We start from the raw sequence: 23,553 nt of genomic DNA, 5'->3' as shown, positions 1-23,553 counted from the left end.
GCTTGCCAGGCAGGCGCTGTGCCACTGAGCTAAATCCCCAGCCCCTAGTACATAGTACTTTTAAATCAAGGAAAGGTCAAACTATAGCCACCTGGTGAGGGGATATTATATTTCCAGCTCAAAGTGGCACTGAACACCCCAACCTAATGCTTCCTGATAATGTCAGTTTCCAGAGATAAAAATTTACCTTGGGAGTAAACTCAGCGCTCTATGCGGTAGTTCTGCACAGGCTCCAAAGGAAAGGAAAAAGGCTTGCTTGGCGGGGCTTGCAATTACACTGAAACATAGTTACACTCATAAGGGAATGAAATCATGAATGAAGTAAAATTCTAGATGAGAGGGTACAGAAAGTGGGTATGGTCTGGGTTCAATAAGAGAGCAGTTCTGGGATTGAAAGTCAGAAGGGCAAGGACGATGAAGAGGGTGGGGGTTGAGGTCTGGATTTTACTCTCACGGCCCGGGTCAGCATGGAGTAGAAGCCTCAGGTCTCTCCTGTCTTTCTTCCCAGCTTCCTGTACAGTACTGGAGCCTTTATTGACTGCTGTCTGTCAAGACTTTATGAGAATAGTCTTTTGTATTTCTATTCCTTTTATTTGAGAGGCTAAAAGTAGGATAATTTTTCAAAAGGGAAAGGTGAGAAGAAATAAAAAGAACGAGGAAGGAGTCTGAGAACCTCGCTTTACACTAGCACACTCGCTAGGAAGGAGCTGCGAACTCGGCCCTCAGGGTTTCTTGTAACCACAAAGGGAATCAAGATTCAGGGAAGACAGGGTACGTTGCTCAAGAGGAAGTTGCTCTTGGTGCTGGTTTGTAATAAACATTATCTTCAGTGATCTCTTTAAATAACTAGAACAGTGAGTTCTTAGGTGTGTTCTTACCACAGCTCTGAATGTAATTGGTCAGGGGTGCTCTTTATTCCAGTGTATTCAAGGATAATTCAGGAGGGCATTAGTTTTTATTTTACTTATTTAACAAACGCATATGTCTTGAGCTATGTTGTGAGGACTTCGCAAATACTAACTTGGTTATGCCTCATAGCAACTTTATCATCTTGCTTTACACTTGAGCAAATTGAGTCAGGGGGACACCGGGCAGTTTGCCCAAGTCCCAAAGTGCGTGAGAAGCAGAAAGAGAATTTGCACCAGGTGGTCTGTGCTTCTGCTCTCTGCATTCTGCTGTATTTTGTGGCTGTCTGTAGATGGATATTACTCCTCTAGGACTCAGAAGTACAATCAAGTTTTAGAATAATACACAGATTTCCTGACCCTCAAGTGTGCGTTCCTAAACATGGCCACTCATCTCTGTCAAAATCACTGACGAAAACTTTGGGACGGATGTGGTCACTGCGATTGCCCACAATGACCCACTTATGTGGCCAGAGTGCCATCTGCTCAAAGTGTCGCTGGAATCAGGGCTTCTCAGAGATGGGCCACTCTCATGTGGTATTAATCCTTCTCCTCCTGAGAGCTGGGCTTGTAGTACACAACTGAATCAAGCCCTCTTTGCCACAACTTCCTGAATGACCCTTTGGTGTAACTATCACCACCAGAGATACTGCTTTCCAGATGGATCGGTGCATCTGTAAAGGTGGTACGTCTCAATGATTTATCCCAGTCTCCACCGCAGTCCACCTGGGTGTTTGCTGCAGTTGCCATGGTCACTGGTAAAATTAGGTCTGAATGTGTGTTTTTAAAGAGAGGCATTATGGGGCTGGGGATTTAGCTCAGTGGCACAGCGCCTGCCTGCCAAGCGCAAGGTCGTGAGTTTGATTCCCAGTACTGGAAAAAAAAAAAAATTAAAAAGAGAGGCATTATGTTCATTGCTCCTCATTTAGCTTTTCAAAGATGATCGCAAAAGCTACCTTTCTAGGTTTGATTATAGTAAGTAGTTAATATTTCTAGGCTTTAAATCTGTTAATTAAAATTCTATGCAAGTTTCATGTAGAAAATTAAGATGATTAAAGTTTTCTTAACTTTTAAGTTTAACTTTTGTGAGTTTATTTTCTTTCGATGGTTGAAATGTTGACAGTTTTATAATCTGTATTTTCAGATTTAGACTATGTTTTTGCACACTTCAGTGGCATCTTTCTTACAAGTACAGTCTACTTTCTGGTGTACTGTATAGCCATGAAAAACAGTCCTAAACTCTATCCTGGGGCAGTTTTACCAGGTAAGAATATTCACTACAAAAACCTTATTACCGTGTGAATGTATCAACCTCTAAGAAGTTAGCTTGAATAAATTGTCTTCTGGAAACAAAGCTATCTTGTGTGTGTGTGTGTGTGTGTGTGTGTGTGTGTGTGTACGCATATGTATTTTCTTAATTGCATAACATTTTCTTAATTCCTTTGACTTAGTTCATCAACATATAAGAAGTACTTAAAAAGTATGAAACAATATGAAATGCTGGACATTAGTATAGAATCTAAAATTTATTGAACCATGAATCTAAGATTTTTTTATGACACAACTTCTTCTGCTTTGATTATCAGTCTTTGCTATTTCTTATCACCATCTATGGATTCATATTAAAAATCATAGTTCTTTAACTTTATAAAAATTTTTCTAAAGTGTCAACAAATAAGAATTGGGAGAAGTTTCCTGAAAAAGTAACAAGAGATTGTTATAGCCCTCTGGGAAAGTGGGTTAAATGCACACGCTTTTGATCTTAACCATTAGGCATTAAACCTAATTAAAGTAGTTAAAATAATAACAATTTCTCAGTTAGGATTTACTGTAATTTAATTTTGGGATATAGGTCCATAAGTAAAATTTTAGAAATATAAAGTAAAGCATTATTTAGAGATTTACTTTAAATGCCTGAGTGACTGGAGCTTGTAGGCTATCATCTAGAAGAGAGCAGGATATTTACCAAATCCCTACCTGGAGTGTTGTGAAAACCTGAGCTGATGTTTTCACTTAGATGCGGGACTCTTTCCGCTTAGCTCCTGCATCATTCTGCACTCACTTCTCTTTGTGTCTACGGTTAGAGCGACAGTGTGGGCAAAAGTGTGAAGATACAGGACTTCCCCAGGCCCCACTCCAGTACCCAGCTGCCACTCAACAGCTACTTGGGGTACTTTATTTAATGTCAGAGAAGGGAAAGGATGGATTATCATACCCATAAGAGCCAAGAGCAGAGAAACTGTCTGGTTTTGTAGATAGAGAAACTATCAGAGCCGTGGATATAGCTCAGGGGCACCGTGCCTGCCTGGAAAGTGGGAGGTCCTGGGTTTGATTCCCAGTACTGAAAACAGAAATTCCCTACTGGCCCACAGTGCTGATAGGAATGCATTTATCTGTGCATGTGGATCTCCCGTCTGTTGCAGCTGTCCACCTTCCTGGACTGGCACATAGCTCGCTGTCTGTGTTTCAGGGTTCCTGTCTGGAGTGCTGTGGGCCATCGCTACCTGCTGCTGGTTCATAGCCAATCACTCTCTCAGTGCCGTGGTCAGCTTTCCAATAATCACCGCTGTAAGTGCCAAGATGTTTCTCTGAATTTGTGCTTTTCAAATGCAAATCTTACTTTTCTGAAGCAATCTTACAGAGGAAAAAGGCTGTAGAGGAGTTTGCTTGTTTCTGGAGTGAAATGTAAAGCTGGAGGTAAACGGCCATTCTCTAAGCTCCTCATCCCCAGGTGCTAAGGGACATGCATACCCTCATGTTGATGGGCTTGCCAGTGCTGAATCTGAGGAACCCTGGCAGGTCTTTGTTCATTGCACTAGTCAGTGCTCCACTACTGTGACAAAACGCCTGAGAAGGGAAACTTAAAGGGGGTGAGGTGCGTTTGGCTCACGGTTTCCTTCCAGGGTCAGCTGAGTCCAAGGCAGAATCATCATGGCAGCAGGGTGAGGCAGAGCAAAGCCACTCACCTCATGGCAGCTGGGAAGGAGAGAGAAAGGAGAGGAGGGAGGAGGGTGGAGGGCGCTAGGACAGGCTGAGGACAAGTCACACCTCTGTAGGCCGCCCCTGGTGACCCACTCTCCCCACTTAGGCCCTCTTCCCACACTTCCTATCTGCCCTCAACAGTGTGCTCAGTCCCGACATGGTCGGTGGATGAATCCCCGGATGATCTCCAGCCCCTTGTGGTCTGCTTGGTGCATATTGTTGCACTGCAGACGAGTCTTCCATCCCAGATCGAAACGGTTAACATTCGACTGAAAAGCAACAAAGAAGGAGGAGGGGAGGGAGAGGTTGGGGGAGAGAGGAAGGAGGGGGAGGAAGAGGGGGAGGGCCGGGGAGGGGGAGGGGAAGGACAAAGCCCATCTGGCAGAGGAAGGGACCTGTTACCTCTGCTCCAAGTCTCCTGTGATAATTCTAAAAGCCACATCAGCTTGTCAAAACGTTTAACTTCTGGAAATAAGACCAAGCCCACCTTGTTTTCCAAGACTGGGTTCCGTGTAATTTGCACTCATTTACGAAAGGAGACCGTCCGTCCCATTTGTGCAGTGGGTTGTATCTCTTATAGCGGACGTGCTTCCTGTCTCCCTCTGCTTTCCCTGAAGCAGCCATTCATTCACAGGCTGACATATGCTGGCATCAATGTTGGCAAAGCACTGCTTCTTATACCCACATTCCTCCTCGCGGAGTTCTCAGGCCATGTCTAAACTAATACTCAGAAAATCATCAGGCAGCACCCACTGGGCAACATAGGCCTGTAATCCCAGCACTCCAGGAGGCTGAGGCAGGAGGATCATAAATTTAAGGCCAGTCTGGACTACCTGGTGAGAACCTGTCTCAAAAACACAAGAATGTCAGGCAGCTTCAGATGACAGTGATACCTGGTGTACTGTCTTCAACCATATTCTTGGGAGGGAAACGAGATTTTGCAGTAAAGAAAGTAAAAATTCTTGCACAATTGAGGTCACATTAATATTAAATCCCCTCCTCTGTTTCCTCCCATCCTGAGTCAGCGTGGTGTTGTATGACAGGCCCGGGTAGGTCTCATTTGCTGTGGACTTTGAGGCTCAGGATTTTACATCACTGATAAAGCAGCCCCTTTGACCCACTTCCCTGGCCCTTTGATGTTGGATCTCAGATGCTGAGAAACAGAGAGTAAAGAATTTGTGTTGCTTCACTTCCATGCCTGGAGAGGAATCAGACTCTGTGGACCCTGTCGCTTAGACTAGTTGGAGTTGTGGTGGGGCAAACGCCTTGGAATCATTTATTTGAAACCCTTGCAGGGTTTCCACAGGTTATGGAGCAGAATCATTAAAGATGCTAACTGGATGCAGCTCTCCACAAAGCCCATCCTGGGCCAAAGTCCATTTTCTTCCTTGTGGGTTTAAAAGAAACTATCAAAACCAAATAGCTTGGAATTTTCAAAAATTGCAGAATCTTTTATTTTCCTCCTATCTTTTCATTTCCTTCGTCCTGTTTTATTTCATTCTTGTCTTTGTAGCCATGCGGTACTTCCTTTTGTGCTTCTTTGCTTATTTTTTATCTTTTCTTATAACTACCCTTTCGCATTCCTTTGTGTTTATTGTGAAGCATACTTTGTAGCACTGCAATTGTAATACTTAAAAATTCTTTTGAAATATGTGATGTTTCCATACGCACATTACTTTTCAGGCCCACAGACATGCTAAAATTTCTTTAGTTGTGAAATTATCTAATGCTAAAGAAAGTTAAAAGTTCTATGGTACAAAACATTATATAGCATCATCAAAATAATAACCATTAAAACCATGAAGAAAAAAATGAAAAAAAAGTGTTTACACTGTACTTAATGTTACTTGAGATTTAGCTTAATGTGGAATATTGGTAGTTTTCCATGAAAATATTTGTGTAGAGTTATAAGAAAATGTTCAATTTAATCAAACTTTTTATTTTTATTTAAGGGTCCAGGATTTATAGCTGCACTGTGGGGTGTCTTCATTTTTAAGGAAATACGGGTATGTATTAGAAAGGGCAAATTTGGGAACTAAGAATACATCCAGGTAAGAAGGTATTTAACATTATGTTTGTGTTATTTTCTGAAAACTGGGCAGTACAGGAGTGGGCTGGACAGCTCGAGTGATTAAAAAGGCCTATTGCTTAACTGAAAAGAAAGTACTAGAGTTATTCTAATTGCTGTGAAACATAAGGCCTCTTTCCACCTGTACCCAGGTGGAAAAACGGGTATAACCCAAAAAAGTACGAGAGAGACTTGTTGTATTTTACATTGTAAAATGTTACAGGATGATGAATAAGATGAAGGGCTTTTTAGCCCAAGACTTAAAGTAACCCCTGAGGCAAATGGAATTTGAGGCATTGTCTTCATATTGGCAGCGACTCCCAGAGGCCTTTGCGTCCAACCGGATGCTTTACAGGAAATCACCGGATGTAGCTGTCAGTCTCTTTCCAGTGTGGTGGTGGGACTTCTAAATTGCCATCAGATAGTTCCAGTACATGTGTGTGTTCTATTAAAAATATTTGAGGGGCTGGGGATTTAGCTCAGCGGCAAAAGCGCCTGCCTGGCAAGCGCAAGGTCGTGAGTTCGGTTCCCGGTACCGGAGGGAAAAAAAAAAAAAAAAAAAAATTTGAGAACTTTTCCTAATTCTCTGTATCTGTCGAAAAATTCTTCAGTTGAAGATTTTATGTTAATAAAATTTTGTACTAGTTTTTACTAAAGACAGTGTCAATTGAAGACTATATGTTTGCGCTTTATAGATAGTACTTTCTGTCTAAATACGCAGCATCATAACAACTAATTCTTGCTCCTAAGAAGATCTGACGTTGAGAATCACTGGGAGCCATAAAATGAATGTGTTCTTAGCTCATCTTTAAGAAGTATTCAGTTTTAGCTGGGCGTAGTGGCACACACCTATAATTCCAGCACTTGGGAGGCTAAGGTAGGAGGATCGCTGGGAGTTTGAGGTCAGCCTGGATTACACAGCAAGTCCCTGTCTAAATAAATAAACAAATAAATAAGTGTATTCAGTCGAGATGGGGCAAGTTCAGGGTGGTATGGCTGTAGACAATAAATGTATTCAATCTTAATTTTAAAGTATATCATTAATTTTAAATGTTTTCAAATTGAAAAAGCATAAGTTGATAATACAAGTAAGATTCCCAGATTAAATAAACCATAAGGTTTTATAAATGTTTAAAATATGAAGTGAATTTTGATTTTTTAAGTATTCAGGAATAATTTAAAATTTTTATAGACCCATAAGCTACCTTCATGAGCATTTTTCCATTTATTTAAACTGAAGTTCTTTGTTTAAAAAAAGGAGCTTTATGCCCAAAATGTTATAAATCTATCTGCAAATATTTCATTTCCCTCAAAAATTATAATTCATTTCTGTTGAGGAATTAGGTATTTAACATGCTGACACCAGAGACGAGTATAAGTTAATGTTTGTAGATGTTTTTGCTACGAGAGGTGTAAAGAAGCACAAAGTAAGAATAGATTTGTTTATAAAACATTGAAAAATCATTTTAGTTACTAATGCACTAATAATACTGTATTGAAAATCTTCTTATCCTCATGTAAAAACTTCCTTCAAAGACAGAGTCCCTACCCAGTAAGTCCAGTACTAATTCTTCAGAGTTATTTAAAAGAATGTTCAAAGGAAGTTGCTTTGTTTCCTAAAGATATTTTTTAAAAACTACTTCACACCAAGAATAGAGAAGTAACTTTTAAGATTAATATATCATGGCCAATTAATATTTAATTCAGGAACAACCCAGCAGACACACATCTTAGCTGAAGCAAAAGTTCTCAATAAGTTGGAAGTCAAAGATTTTTCCATCAATATTTTTTTTTTTCTGCAGCTCTAGCCAGTTTGGTAAGAGATGACTAAGAAACAACCACGACAGCTATAGGAAAGAAAATGAAAAATTACCACTTGCAGTTAGCATTGATTACAAGAGAATAAGCTGACAATCTTAAAAAGTCCAGTAAGATCACTTGGTAAAGTTTGAGACAGAATCCGAGGAAATCAATAACTTTCTAATGTATCACCAATAACGAGTAACAAAGACAAAAAATGACTTTAATAATAAAATTTACGTACATCTAAGACAAATCACAAAAAAATACATATTTATACAGTTACAGATTTTACATGTTTAAAAGTCTATAACCTCAGCTTCCAGGCCCGATCCTGAGCTATGCACACCTTTAGTTTGAGCACTTAATGATTTGCTTTGGTTGTAAGGTCATCTGCTGACAATTTTGACACTTCTGATGTTCCCTTGTATCTGATGTTTGTTATTTGGGGGGAAATATGTTTCTGAGAATTAAACTGATAAGCTAGATATAGATTCTGTTTTTACCAACAGACTTTCATCAGCTTGTCTACAGTAACACCAACACCATAGGCTATTTTCATAATTTATAGCTCAGTAGCTACTGCTGGGTGAAAGCATGACATTATCTATTATTTAGAAACTGCTTCAGAAATCCACACTTAAAACTTTTTTGCTAGGATGTCGCTGTGCTCTTTCACAGACTTAATGTTCACCTTTGTGAAAAAAAAAAACTACTGCTACTAACAAAATATTATCAGTCCTTCTGTAGGACACTAGACAGCTCGATAGATTCTTAAAACCTTAAAGGGGAGGTTTTTTTAATTCCTGAAAACATTTATCTTCTGTATACATAGGTAACAGAAAGTTCAGCAAAGTATTCACATAACCGAGCTGTGGGGTGATTACAATTGCCCTCTTTCTTTTATGTAATTGCATTGATTTCTAATTCTCTTTCTGATTAACAAAGCACATTTGGAAATTGCCTGAGTGTACTCATCTTTTGGAAGAATATTTATTACAGTGCCTACTGCACACTAGTACCAGTATCTAGGTTAAGGTTGAAGATTAAAATTTAGGAGGAGCCTCACTGCAGTGTGTGTGTGTGTGTGTGTGTGTGTGTGTAAGCTGCTGTGTGTGAAGCAAGGCGTTAGGGCGCTGTGTTTGATTTGTAGAACTTGTGATGAGACCGATGTCTACCAGTGCTAATGCTCACAGTGAATCTGCCCATTCCACTGACCTCAGCCTGGCTCACAGAGATCATCTCTGGGTGAAGAAAAGCAAACCATCCACTCCAGCCCAGCTCTTCGTCAAGTTGAAAACTAGTGTACCTAACTTCGTGGTATTTTCGGTTATATATTAATTGGCATTCATCCTAATAAGAGCCAGTTAATGGAAGAACCACTTCCTCAGGAGTTTGTGCAGCCCTCCTCATCCTGGCTGTTTTTTTTGCTCCTTCTAGTTTGTAAATAGAGCAGATTGACCTCTGATCTCTGCCATTTTTTCTGCAAGCTGGAGCTGGAGAATCTCTAAGGAGATCTAGGGAGTGAGGCCGTCTGAGGCCACCTAGAAGCCTCCCCTTGCAGTGAAAGCCCCACTGCGCTCCCCATCCTGTCCGAGCCGCCATCTGCCTGCCCGTCCAGTGACAGCTCTCCCACTGGGTGTGCTTCACAGCGCACCTGGAGGAAGGGCAGGAAAGAGAGAACATCTCCCTACCGCACACATCTCTGTAGGGGTGCACAGGTCTCCCCAGGCCTCCAAGTTGCTGGGGCCTTCTGCCTCATTCCCATTTTCCTGCAGAACCTGAGTGATTCTACCTGATTTATAATTAGATCCTTGCTTTTTTCCTTCTATTTTTAATTGAAAAAAAATAGTGTATAATTTGACTATTAGAAGCCCTGTAAGGCGAGACTGTACTTCTACGATTATGGAGGTCATCAATCCTGGTTTCATTTGGGCTGCTGAAGCCCTGCCTTGGAGTATTAGAGTCTTTCTGTCCTGAACGGGAACATAAACCAACTGGCATTGTCTCAGTGGGGGATGCCTGGAGCCATCCACATGAAAAATGACCACAGGAGCTGAAGTATTGACCAGGAAAAGAGATGCCTTTGGGGATAGAAGATGATTGTATTTCAATGCTTGAAGGTTTATCTAGTGAGAGAGATATTAAAATTGATTTGGCGGTACCAAGAGATAGATCTCACAGGACGTGAAATATTTCTGTTTAACACTGGAAGGTATTTCTTTGTTGATCCACAGGTGGGCTGGGCTGCCTTGGGACATGACACTAAGTGTTTCCAGCCCCTAAACACAGAGAGGAAGTGGGTCTTCGGCTCTCTTCCTGTCTCTGTTTCTTCCTCCCCCTTCCGGTGCAGCTCTTCCTCTCCATCTGAGCTTTTCCATCTTCCCTCTGGAGCAATGCAGTTGCATCTTAGTTGATTTCCACGCATCCACCCGACTCCCTCCCATCTGTTACCATCCAGCAAAAGTGCAGGCTTCCCAGAGTGCAAACCTGGTCTTCCCGGCACATGGAGGTGCCCATTCTCCTCGTGTCTCCATGGCTTGGAAAGACAGAATCCCAAAGCTTGAGCAGACTGTCAGACTCCCAGCCCTCAGGCAGGTCCTACCTCCTCCTCTTGTTTGTTTGGGTTAAGCCTTTAAGCCTAGGGCCACTGCACTGCTGAGTGTGTCCCCAGCCAGCCAACACCAACCTCCTGTTCAGACAGGGTCTTGCCAGGGTGGCCTTGAGCTCTACATCCTCCCGCCTCAGCCCCCAGAGTAGCTGGGATTGTAGGCGTGGGTTACGGAGCCTGCTTCTGTGTAACCTCTTTTTGCTCTCTTGGTCGCTCATTGCTCCAGTCACACTGTCCTTCTGTCTTGGGACGCATCTTGCTTTCTCTTACAACAGGGCTTTGCAGTGAAATTCCTTCTACCGGGACCTACTCACATCCTCACTTCCCCGGGCAGTTGGTCGAAAGTTGTCACTAGAAGCTCAGCTACCCACCCTCGAATCTTATTAAGGGCCCACGACACATTCTTAAAGGACCGGCTTGCTTTGCGGCAGTGGCGGCTTGCTTTGGCGGCTTGCTTTGCGGCAGCCCTCTGGTGCCAGGCTGATCTCTGATGACCTGATTCCTTACTGTCTCCTGTGTTATTCGATTAGTTGTATCACAGAGTGTACAGCGGGCGCTCACCTGCATTCACCGAGTGGGTGAGTCAGAAAGACTGGCGGGCTTTGAAGAGAATCTGAATAATTACCAAGAAGGTGAACCCCCAAAGCACTCCAGGTGGCCGGAGCAGATGTCCAGTACAGGTGTGGGTTACCGAGCCTGGCTTGGTCATCTAGCAATCTTGAATCTGTTTCATGAGCATTTGGTTTAGGTTTTGTATTACAGCATCGTCATCATTATTGCTATTATTACTGTTACTGCATTGTTGTTATTCAGGGTCTGCGAAACTACTTCCTACTGGTGCTTGCGTTCTGCGTCATCTTGGCCGGAGCCCTGTGCACAGCTTTCTCTAAAGTCTGACCAGCAAATGGCAGTGTGGCCAACGCACTCCTCCATAGGAAGAATCAGGCACCGAAGGGATCCGTGTCTGAGTGGGCAAAAAACTGTTCTCCCACAAATGCGAGAATAAAGTAAAACTAGGCTTCAGTGAATTTTAAAAATGAAAAATTCTGCTGATGGACTGTTGGTGAGGGTCAGATTTAGTAGACAGCTCAGATATCTATGCTGTTGGAGCGTTACATCTGAGGTGTGGTTCTGCTGTTGTTTCTCGTTTGGTTTTGCTTTTTGTTTTTCCCAGTGCATACCTAGCGCTGCAGAACCTGGAAAGCAGTGTGGGGCTCATCTGCAAATGAGTCACCGCCCACATTTCTAACTTATTAAGCAAGAAAAACCAGAGATAAATACCTTGCAGGGAGTATGGAGATTTACCTTATGGAATTAAATTTCAAAGTTACCTGGATCCTTTGCAAGAGAAAGTAAATGTCAAGGTCGGTGCTTACATGTTAAAAAGGCCACTCATTATTTAAGCTAAGACCTAGTTTTACTTCAGATTAATTTTGCTCAACTCTACAATATCACCCATGTTAGCTCAAAATGCTTTTGATTATCTTCAGATAAAATTTACACTCAGCAAAAACAGTTCACTCCTGAGAATATGCGCATAGTCTAGCATTACTCAGGCAAGGACACGCACCCAGGTTACTCCATACCTAGATGTATGTGTACTGCTTTAAGTTCATGGGAAATTCTATTGTCACTAGGTTCTGACTTCCTAGGGACAGTTTAAAGGGGTCAGTACTCAGTGGAATGTATAATTACTTTTTCCTGAAAGATATTTATCAAAAATAATTTTAACAAGAGATTTTCCTGTTTGTTCCTATTTTAACTGGTTTCCCATTGGTGAAGGAAAAGGACAGACTTGCTGGCTTCATTTCTTCAATGAAATGGAAATAGAACTGCTAACACCTTGCTCCTCACCAGAGTTTCCAAACTCTTAACATAGTAGAACTCGTGTGCAAACGTCAGTTTATCCACCTAACGGTGCCTTACTGTGCTATGAGAGAGAAACCGGCTTGCACTGCATCCATTCATGGACTCTGAAGCCAGCCTGTGGAGTTCAAATGCCCCCTGCTTCATCGTAATTATGTGACCATGCCAGCTCCTGACAGGTCTGTGTCACATTCCTCAGCTGCAAAGTGGAGTAGTAATGCTACCACTCGCAAATGTCTATGGTGCGGTCTGAATTTGCTAAGATCTGTAGACGTGTTTGCGAATGGCTCCTGCTTGAGAAACACTATCCAACCATTAGCTATTATTATTATATGTTCTTTGAGGAGGGAAATTATCTGCAAACTGGAAAATACCTTGTAAGAGAGCTTCTTCTCTTATCACCCCCCCATGACATTGTGTTCCTCCATTAAGAAAAATGACACTGGAGTCCCTATTTGATTATTAAATTACTAATATAAATAGACATTTGATTGTAACCTTTCACCATCATTTTAATTTTAGCCAGAATTACCATTAAAATGTGCTGATAACCTTTGAATAAATTGACATGATACAGAGTCTGTTTTTCTCTTTTAAATACATTTTAGAATTTTATATGGGGTAGATTTTTAAGTATTCTTGTGAAGATTGCCAATTTAGGGCTGGGTGGCAGTACATACCTGTAATCCCAGCACCACAAAGAAAAACAAATTAAAAAATAAAGATTCCCAATTTATATGGAGGCATATAATCCCAGCTGTTAGGGAGGCTGAGGCAGGAGGATCACAAGTTTGAGCCCAGTCCGGCAATGTAGTGACTTAGTGAGGCGCTGTCTTAAAGCAAAAAATACGAAGGCATGGGGAAATAGCTCCGTGCAAGAACCCTGTATTCAATCTCTAGTCTGGGGTTGGAGGGGGCAATTGCTAATTTATGTAGAAGTAAACTAAACTAAAGCAATTGCAGAAGAGAAAAAAATACTTATTACCACTATCCCCTTTCTGCTACCAGACAGTATGTGCACGGTTAGAGTACACTAGAATAAACAAGTTTTTAAAAATTGTTACCAAACTGCTTACAATTTTGCAAAATTTCCACTCTGTTAAGACATTTAACGCCCAGTTCTCTTGAAGTTTTAATTTTCCGTGGCTAGTATGACCATCTTGTGTTTATTCCAGGTTTTCCCTCTGAGCCTTGGGTCTATCTCAGAAACCTTACTGTAGTCCAGAGTGCCCGCCACCTTGTGTCCAGGGTCGGTATTACATCGAGTACGCGTGGCAGCTCTTTCTGGCTGGCACCGGAAGTATGGAAATTCCCTACTTTAGGGAAGGAAGATCCTAGGAAGTTTTAGGATTCATGGTACAGCATTTCCCACGAGCCATCAAATCTTTTATTGCTGTTGTACTGATTCATTCGTCCTTGGAGTCATTAACTACTAAACCTATCTATATGGATAGCGTTAAAAAAACTCATGGAGTCAAGTTGTAGATCTGTGGGTATCGTTCAGTGTCACTGAGATATATTGCTAGTAATATATTTTTATACATAGTAATATATATTTTATATAAATGCATATTTATACAAAATTAAGAAGATAGATCAAAATCATGCAAGTGATTGCTTCTTGTGGAGGTGAATGAGATCAGAATGCAGTACAGTACAGAAGGTAGAGAAAGCAGATTTGTGTTTGGAACACCAACCAGAAGGCTGGCTGTGCATACCTGCCATCCCAGTTTATGGGAAGGCTGAGGCACAAGGGCAGCAGGTTCAAAGCTCGCCCTGGCAACTTGGCAAAACCTTGTCTCAAAACAAAATAGAATAGCCACAATAATGACAGCAGTAAGAACAACAGCAAGAACAAAACCCAACCAGGATAAACATGATTAACACTTGGAGTTGTTACAGTGCATTTTTACTTTTTTGTTTTGTATTTGTAATGGATACTTTGATATTTAAGGAGACAGTTCTACTGTTTGAGTTTCTCTTTCCAGTGTCACCCACAGTAAATTGAATATTTGTCCTGATTTTTTCAAGAGAGAGGAACTGCACGCATATAACTTTCACTACATTGTATTGCTATGACTGATTTTTGTTTTTAGAGGTTGCTGTTAATCTCTCACTATGCTTAATTGATAAATTACACTTTGTTATGGATGTGTACAGGGCGAAATAGTACCTGCAGGGTGTGTTTCTGTCTGCAGTTTCAGGTATCCACTGGGAGTCTGGGAAAGTATTCATGGAGAGGAAGGCCAGCTGTATTTCAAAAGGAAAGAAATGTCTGTCTTCTATTGTTAGAGAAGGAGGAAAAAAGTAAAAGAATAAGTATCCTTTGAATTTTATTTGGATTATTTAAGAGATCAAATGAGATGCTTAAAACCAATCTATGTAAGTCGCATTCTTTTGACCCCTCCCAAATAATAATAATAACTGGATATCACAATATCTCTCTTTCTTTGGCCAGGGCATCTAACTCTCAGAGGCTAAATCAGTCCCAAGACATTGATGGCCAGGTCTGTTTGCACTTCAGAAACTAAAGATTACTTTTCCCTAGTAATAAAATCTTCACACACAGCTTATGTTGACAAGATCTTATGTAAACAAACAAAAATGGGAGGTTTACCAGTAAGACCAAATGTAATAAATTACTACAGGGGCGGGTAAAGAGAGTGTGTGGGTGGAGAACGTGGACTCTAACGAGATATGGTCTGAGTCTCTGAAGACCCTAGGAGATCTCTCTGAGGCACAGACTGCGTTTATTTCTTTTCCTCCTACTAACAAGGTTTTTGTAAACATTGTTAAAGTGCATTTCTACTTTATATAACTGAAGAATTTATGAGCCTGTCTTTCACTTACAAGGTGTGGTACCTAACTTCATATGGCACGCAACTAACACCACATAATTTTCCCCGGAAACTCTCTGTCACCTCTCCTTTCCTCTCAAAATATTTGAGCATCACCGTGTCTTCAAATGGGTGTGACAGTTAAAACCTGTGATTGTGAAACCCTGAGAGAAGATGTTTTATTCATTTTGGATCTCAAGAACCTAACCGTGCATGAAACACAAATGTAAAAAAACACAGGGATTGTTTGCATTAACGAATATTTTAAAGTCCTCATCTGCTTTGGTTTGGTCATAGCTTCATTGCATCTTCACAGAAGCTCATGTGTGGGAAGGCTGGTCCCCTGGAGGAGCTGACGAGAGGTGGGGATCCCTTAGCGAGTGGGGCCCGAGAGTCGTCAGGTCTTGGGGTTCGAGGCAGTTCTCTGAGGGCTCTCGGTACAGCAGCTCTCCAGAGGGCACTGCTGTAAACGGTGGCGCCTGGCCCACAGCAATCCTGGACCGTGCCTCCACCTTTGCTTTTTGACGTCTGCTGGAGGGGGTGTAGTTAACCTGCATCCCTCACCCTCCGATCTGAGCCATGCTGCTACAGTTTGACCCCTGCACTGTGAGCTACATAACCGTTTCTCTCATGGGATTTTTTCGAGGGGATTTTGCTACAGTATCGAAAAGCTGGCTGATACTCTGTCCAAAACTACTTCCTTGTGGTTCTTGTTGCTTTCGTTTTCTGATGCTGAGGATGGAAGCCAAGGCCTCACCGATGCTAAGCCTGTGCTCTGCCTGTAGCTAACCCCTGCCCGCTCCAGTGGTTCAGTGATACAGGTGTGTAGTAATATACTGAGTCATTCCATAGGTGTTTTACTGACAGTTTTCTTTGCATCTGAAGTTAGGCATGAGATTAGGCACTAGGAAATATCAACAGAGCCCTCATGGTACTTCAAAAATTCCAACAGAATCAAATTAACCTCTGAAGGGGCTGAGGGAATTTACCTCAGTGGCACAGTGCCTGCCTGGCAGATGTGAGGTCCTGAGTTCAATTCCTGGTAACCAAAAACAAAAGCCCCATAAAAATATACCCTTTACAAATTAACCTCTGAAGGACTGTTATGGTTTGTGTCTGGATGTCCCTCCAAAACCTCATGTGGTCATAGGGTGGGCTTTTTGGAGGTGGTTGAATGTAGTTTGTGATTGGTTCACTGTCTAGTGCTGGGATCGGGGGTGTGAGTGCTAAAACCACCCTAGGGCGAGTAGCCTGCATACCACATAAGGGAGGAAAAGAGGCCTGCTCCTCCTTTTTGCTCTTGTTGCTTTTGCTGTGCTCTGCTGCCATGAACTGTTGCCCCTCTGCCATGCCACCCTGCCTCGGAGCCAGCTTATCATGAACTGAAAGCTCTACAAACTGTGAGCTGAATCTTTCTTTCCTTGACTTTGGGTTTGGGGTATTTTGTCTCAGCAACAGGCAAAGTAACTAAGACAAGGACTGTGAAGGAAAATCACAGAGTGCAGTGAGCCACACAGTGAGGGGACCAAATCACAAAAGATAATCCATTCAATGAGGCTTTAGCCAACTGGGCTGCTGAAGCCAAGACTAAAAGAATTGCGAGGAAGCTTTCCATCTTGTGGCATTTAGAAAAATCACTGATTTTTATCTAGTTTCTGTGCTAAGCTCATCTATTAGAGCTAATAGATTTTGTTGTATAGATTTCTTAGGATTTTTTATATAGATAATCATTATATCAGCAGATACATTTAATTATTTTCCACAGCAGTTACCTCAGGTATCTCTTCCTTCTCCTCCTCCTTCTCCTCCTCCTTCTCCTTCTCCTCCTCCTTCTCCTTCTCCTCCTCCTCCTTCTCCTTCTCCTTCTCCTTCTCCTTCTCCTTCTCCTTCTCCTTCTCCTCCTCCTTCTCCTTCTCCTTCTCCTCCTCCTTCTCCTTCTCCTCCTCCTCCTTCTCCTTCTCCTTCTCCTCTTCCTTCTCCTTCTCTTCCTCCTTCTCCTCCTCCTCTTCCTCCTTACCCTTCTCCTTCTCTTTCTCCATCTTCTCCATCTCCTTCTCCTCTTCCTCCTTCTCTTCTTCTTTCTCTTCCTCCCTTCCTCCCTCTCTCTATGTACCTTTATATTTTCCCCTCACTGATTTCATTTGCAAGAAAATTCTTTTGTAAAGTAGGAGTGGAAAAATATTTCCTGAACAAGTTAAAATCACCTAAACCCTGAGGGCCTTATTTAGGTTAAAATCTTGCCTTCCATGTTTAGGCTTTATATCCAAAGAAGCAGTTTAAGAAAAGATTAAAAAGCATAAAAATTCAAGATGATTTACAATTTGACAGTGTAACTGTCATTTCAACAATAGCACACCTCCAGTTAATACAGTGTAGAAAACTTGAGAAGTGTAATGAGATATGACTTGAAATCCTCGTTAGTGAACACACAGAACAAAAGTAACGCCTGTCCTTTCTTTTTCAGCTAAAAGAATGGTTCATGATTAGAATAAAAGAGTAGCCAAATGAAATCACTTCACATTTTTTTTTCTTTTGCTCTTTGATGTTCAGGGAATATATTAGTAAAAATAAATTCTCCTGGCTCCAGTGGGAAATTATCTGAGATGATGCTAAAACCTAACAGCCAACAGCAACTTGTCAGGATGCAGTCTTTAGTTCTGGAATTTAAAATATTAAATTTCTTAAATCTGTAATGAACTTTTACACAGTATACATGAAGGAGAAAAAGGATAGCTGCTGTCAGATGTGTCTACTGTACACAGTCCTTGTTACCAAAATCCATGAGCTTTTGGTTAAAGTTTGTAAATCTTGACATTCTGATAATCTATATCTCTGTGTACCTGAACTTTTGATTTTAATATGCATGAAAAATGTGGCATTAAAATTCATAGTGTGTTTCCTAGAGTTTGAGTACTCTGAGGAGTCAAATGCAATATCTCTTCCTGTTAGTTTTGCCTGAACTGTTACATAGATGAATACCAACATCCCAAGTCCTTTGGTCAGAAAGTTTATCATTGAGACCTCTCCACGGAGGAGTCATTAAACATTAATAACCAGGGGAAATGTAGTTCGATCAGCTGCTTAAAATGAAATATTAACACATCATAGGGTATCGAGTCACCTCACCTTTGGTTATTAATATACTAGATATTAAATCATTTATTTAATGCATCAACACAAATACATTTTTAAATGTGGGCACCAGATGGCAGTAGAGGGGTAAGATAGGTTTAATAGTGATGGTCTGTCCGGTTCGTAAATGTGCTTTTTGTGTCTCTCTTTCTCTGTCCTATATCTCTCCTCTGAATGACCATACCATCCTCATAACATTTGCAGGTATTTAAAATCTAAACTAGAAAAGAAGGAGATCATTTTTTACCTCCTGTACTAACAATGTATTTTTCAGTGTGACATCTGCTTTGCAGTCATGGAGTTTTCGTTTCTTTATCACTTGGACTTTATCATTTAATTTCCTAGAAGTTGAAGAATCCCCACATGGACTCATTTTTAGAGTTATTTAAGCAGAAGTGTGTGTTCTTGCCCTGGAACAGTCAAGGCAAAGGATTCTCACGGCTGGTGCCACCGACATTAAGGAACACTGCCGGGTACAAGTTCAGAGCCACATTGTTCTTGAGCCCAGGGTCAGAGACCTCACCACTAAATCATTACACTGACTGGCCACAGGTTTCTCTCAGATGTACTAATAACTCTTCGGCTTAATTAAACATTTTAGGTCACAGAGACCTGGGACTATTTGCCCTGTTTTGAACACTTTCTTGCAATCAAGAGGCTGAAATGCTTTCCCAATCGGTTCATTAAGCCAATCATTTGCTCTAATTGGGAGTTCAATGAGCGTGGGTTCTTAGAGCTAGTTTCTCTTTCTATCAGTTGTAGACTTGATTGAAAGCAATATGGCTCCCGTCCCTCTTCCTGGGTACAGAATGTTTGACAAAGGCCCACGTTTGACCCACGTGGGTGACAGACAATCTGGTGTTCATTTGCGCTCCGAGTGGGAAGATGCCGAGGGGGAAGTCATCGAGATGCAAATTCTGCTGAAGTGGGAAACGTTGGGCGTGTTTAAAATGCTCAGATCACAACCTAAGCTATTTTCCTGATTCTTCTTCATTTATACAAGAAGAATCGCTTACAATTCTGCCCCCTCTATGTCCCCTTAGTTTTGGGGGTGCCTACTGAAATCCTGAAACCCGAAATTTGATATCATACTGGGCGTATATTGTGTTGGCAATAAAACCATCCATTTTAACATGGGGATGAGATGTATTTCTTAAGCAGGAAGAAAACGTATAAAGCTAAATCTCACCATATATTCAAGTAGTTTTGTGCACATTTTGCGGAGCAGGTGGGGATTGGAAAGACCTGGGAGCAGATGCCTCGGCAGCCGAGGGATTTTCTCCGGTCACCATCTCCACGCGCTGCACCGCTTCATGTAAACGCGAGCTCTTCCCAGGGGCTGCTGCTTACATTCTAAGTGCTCAATCATTACCTAACTGATACTTCAGGAGACTAATTTCTCCCCACAAAATGATGCTTTGCGATCATAATTCAAAGGGAGTAAATGTAATTTTTCTCAGCTTTTGTGTGGCTTTCCTCACTTCTGTAGCTCCAGCTGTGTGACTTAATTGTCATTCAAGCCAACTTTCTGGAAATGCTTTGAGAAATTCATCAGGGCCAAAGTGGCCCATCTTAGGCAAGTTCGGTGCCCCTGAGAGACAGAGACACTTTCACAGAAATGCGTGCGTACTGACAGAGGCTCTAAAGCACAATAAAGCACAATAAAGACTTGTGGAACAAGTCCCTCTCCTTCTCTCTCGTTTTTTATCATGCTCATCTAAATTCTCTTTGCAATGGACCTAGATTGTCTATAACAGTAGGCTTGCTTATCAAGAAAGCGAGTCTGTCTTCAAAACAGTGAACACACTCACAAAGGCAGGAGGACAGGAGAGGAGGTATGGGTAGTCAGGAAGGGTCCTAGGACATCAGTCTGGTGGCCACCAGTTCAGAGCATCCTGGGACATCAGGGAATGCTACTGGTGGGTTTGTAGGTTTGAGAGCAGAAAGCCAAGCATAGAGGTCACTTTTGTTACCCCAGTTTTAAAAGTTCCACATGCAAGACGGCAGTGGGGTGTAGTGGAAGATGCCCAGGGGTCTCCCTAGAACAGTCAGGGGACAGTGACTGGCTCTCCGATGTCCCTCAGCAGTGCCGTCCTTCCTCCCAGCCTCTGCTGCCTCCTGCTTGTTTGCATGCAGGAGGAATCCAGTTCTTTCCCTCCCTCTGGGACCACGCTGGGCAGTTCAGGGCAGGTCTGGCGTTTTGTGGTCTGTGCATTGTACCTGCCTCTAAGGACCTGGTTTCCACTGCGCTGTCCTGGGCCTGCGGCGTGCAAGGGCCACACGGATACTGGCAGGCAGCAGGGGTGGGATCCTGCTGCTGCTTCTATTCTTCTGTTTTGGTGTTTGCGGTCCTGGTGATGGAAGGCCGGGCCTTGGACACAGCTCTGCCCTGCATCCTCAGCTCCTGAAACACTTTAATGTATTTCAGATTCCTCTAGATACTTCAACCAGTTTCTGATTTTCTTTGGTGCTGGAATCATGGACTCATAAACATTTTCTTAATGTCATTACTCTTCATCTCAGGTCATTCCAGGCTATTCCTGTTTACTTTTCAGATGAATTTAGAGTAACTTATGAAGTTCTGAACAAACAACACAAGGGCAGCAGAAAGCCTGTTGGTCGAGCATCTGAGTTTGTACCGACACATAGGGGCCACTGGTATCTTTAAAGCATGATGTTTTTCTGTTAAGCAGGCCTCCATGTTTTTGCAAACTTTTATTATTTTTTGTTATGGGACCACATGTTTTTCTATTCTAGTACTATTGTCATTTTAAAGCATCAGTTCTTGAGTTTTTTTTAAATCAATTTATCTAATTCTATATTCCTATTTTATTCCTATTAGGTAAATACCATTTATCTAATTCTATAGCCCTACATTAAACAGTTATTCCATTTTTTTAACTGTAGGCCAACATGTTGAAGATTTTGTGAGACTCATTGTTCATAGCAAATCAATACCATGTGGCATCTCATTGAAGGAACAATTGAAAGAACACATTGACATCCATATCAGGAATCCTGAAGGAAACTTACAAATATCTGCAAAATAGGCCATACTCCCTGGGCACTGGTCAACTGCAGCTTCAGATTGCCTCATTTTCATTTCTAGGTTTAAGAATCATGTGCATTGCTAGCAGTTTTCTACACTGTACAAAGAGTAAAAACTCTCAAAGACATTGCAAGGCATAGACTGTAATACTCAAGGTATCAGTCAATGCTCACCTGAGAAACAGTTAAGATAGAGTATATGGATTTACAAAGTAGACTCACAATGATCGCTTGCAGAATCGGGTGTCAAAGAGTGCAAAAGGCCCATCTGCATGCTGCACGTCCAAAGGACCCAGGGAAAAGTCAGAGCCCTGGAGCTCATGTAGCATACCCTGCAAGACCATATCAGGAGATAGAAGAGTCTGCACCGGAAGCCAAGAGATGGACGTCCAAGGCAATGGTGCAAACTGGAGCTCCTTCAAAGAAACAGAAAGAAATTTTCCTTCTTCCCCTTTTACTCCATTCAAGCTAAAAGCCTATTGGTTGGTGCCACCCACAGCAAGGGCGGGTCATTCCTCTTCAGTAATCATTGGGTCACCCCCAGAACTGTGCTAAGCCAATCAGCTGGGCACTTTTTCCTCAAATTGACCCAACAGTTAACTCTCACACTCTGGTAAACTGAAGGCTTGCACTACAAAGGATATGCAACTAATTTTAGTTTTCATTTCAAAGTCTGAATTTTTTTTCTACCAGAGATATGGCCTCTTATCTGGGGTAATACATTAAAAATATCCAGCAGTTCTTGGTACAGCACGACGATTCCTTGATGTCAGAAAATTGCCTCTCTGTTTTTCAAGGTGGTAAAATCACAGAGAATGTCTTTGAGGCAAACACTGCTAGAGAAGCATGCAAGGAGGAGTTCAGGGTTCAGAGGCGACCACTTTCACATCTAGCTGGGAGAAGCTTCCTGGTAGAAGGGAAATAGTTACCTTAAACCTACCTCTTTCTTCAGTACTCATCACAGGAAAAAAAATCAGAAGTCATAATACCCAGGCTGACATTCCCATCATTTTGCAGCATACACACAATGGCCACTTGACTGTCTAATTTTTTACTCATGACTTAGTGACATGGTTTCCAGTACTGTGATCACTCTTGTGTAAAAAAATTAGTGTAGTTTTAGGTTCACACCAAAATTCAAGCAAAAGGTACAGAGATATCCCATATGTACCTTCCTGGTATGGGCATAGCCTCTCTATCTTCAACATTCCCACTGGGGTGGCGCGTTCATTGTGACTAAAGACTCTTGTTTGATGTATTGTGAACACTCAAGTCCGTAGTTTTGACATCAGTGTTTGCTTTTGTGTTGTAGAGTCTATGGTTTAGGACAGAGGTATAATGACATGTGTCTACAACTCTGATGCCACCTGAGGAGTTTCACCTTCCTGAACTCTGTCTACTCATTCCCTTTTCCTCTCTTATTCTGGAGCCACTGATTTTCTTTATCATTGTCTCTATTGGTTTGCTCTTTTTCCAGAATGTCAAATGGTTGGAGTCACACAGGATGGAGACTTACCAGGTTAACGCCTTTCACTTAAAGTAATATTGTTTTAAGTCTTCTCCATGTGCTTTCACGGTTTGAGAGTACATTTCTTCTTAGCACTGAATAATACTCCACTGTCTGGATGTACCACAGTTTATTACTCAATTATGACTGAACTGCATTAATCATGAAATTATGATGAAAGCTACCATTTACTGAAGAGACCACCATTCCCCCTCGTGTTGTCAATCATCCTTTATCACAGATTACTTGACTCCATATAAATTTCTGTGGGACTATTTCTGAGCTCTGCATTCTGTTCTGTTGGTCAATTCTTTTGCCAGCACTCCAGTGTCTGCATTATTTTAGCTTTATATTAAGTCTTGAACTGAGAAGAGGCAGTCCTCTAATTTTGTCCTTCTTTTTCCACCCTGTGTTGGCTATTTCAGGTCTTTTGGCTCTCTGTATAAACTTTCACATAAATTTTTTTAATGCCTGAAAAAAGACTGGCTGGGATTTTATTGGAATTACACTGAAGCTACAGATCCAACTGAGAACTAAAATCTTGATAATATTATGTCTTCTCCATGAATTAGAATATATTCTTATTCATTTAGTTCTTTGATTTTTTTCAACAGACTTTTTACTTTTCCTCATATATTTTGTACTTATTTTGTTTGATTTATACCCAGATATCTCATTTTGGGGGCACTATTATAAATTGTGCTCTGCTTGTAATTCCAGATTCTGCTTTAATTTTGGTTGCTATTCTTTACATAGGAAAGTGGCTGACTTTTTATAATAGCCTTCTACTTTGCTTT

At 41.5% G+C, this 23,553-nt stretch overlaps 1 protein-coding gene across 7 annotated transcripts in view; it reads left to right on the top strand.

Annotated features, from left to right (window-relative positions):
- The window catches only part of Tmem144 (transmembrane protein 144), a 76,050-nt gene that overhangs the window by 29,214 nt on the left and 23,283 nt on the right, over positions 1 to 23,553 (top strand). For 2 of the 7 annotated variants that reach the window (XM_013522917.1, XM_013522912.1), the window contains 3 exons: positions 2,050 to 2,169; positions 3,376 to 3,473; positions 5,840 to 5,893. In XM_013522917.1, the coding sequence (XP_013378371.1) occupies positions 2,050 to 2,169; positions 3,376 to 3,473; positions 5,840 to 5,893 (272 nt within the window). The other 5 variants (XM_013522916.1, XM_013522915.1, XM_013522914.1 and 2 more) reach the window with 5 other exon arrangements.

Source organism: Chinchilla lanigera, unplaced genomic scaffold (assembly GCF_000276665.1).
Source record: "Chinchilla lanigera isolate Chin_1 unplaced genomic scaffold, ChiLan1.0 scaffold00070, whole genome shotgun sequence".
Lineage (NCBI taxonomy): Eukaryota > Metazoa > Chordata > Mammalia > Rodentia > Chinchillidae > Chinchilla > Chinchilla lanigera.
The sequence above is the reverse complement of the archived record's forward strand: the minus strand, read 5'-3'. Positions and strand labels throughout refer to the sequence as shown.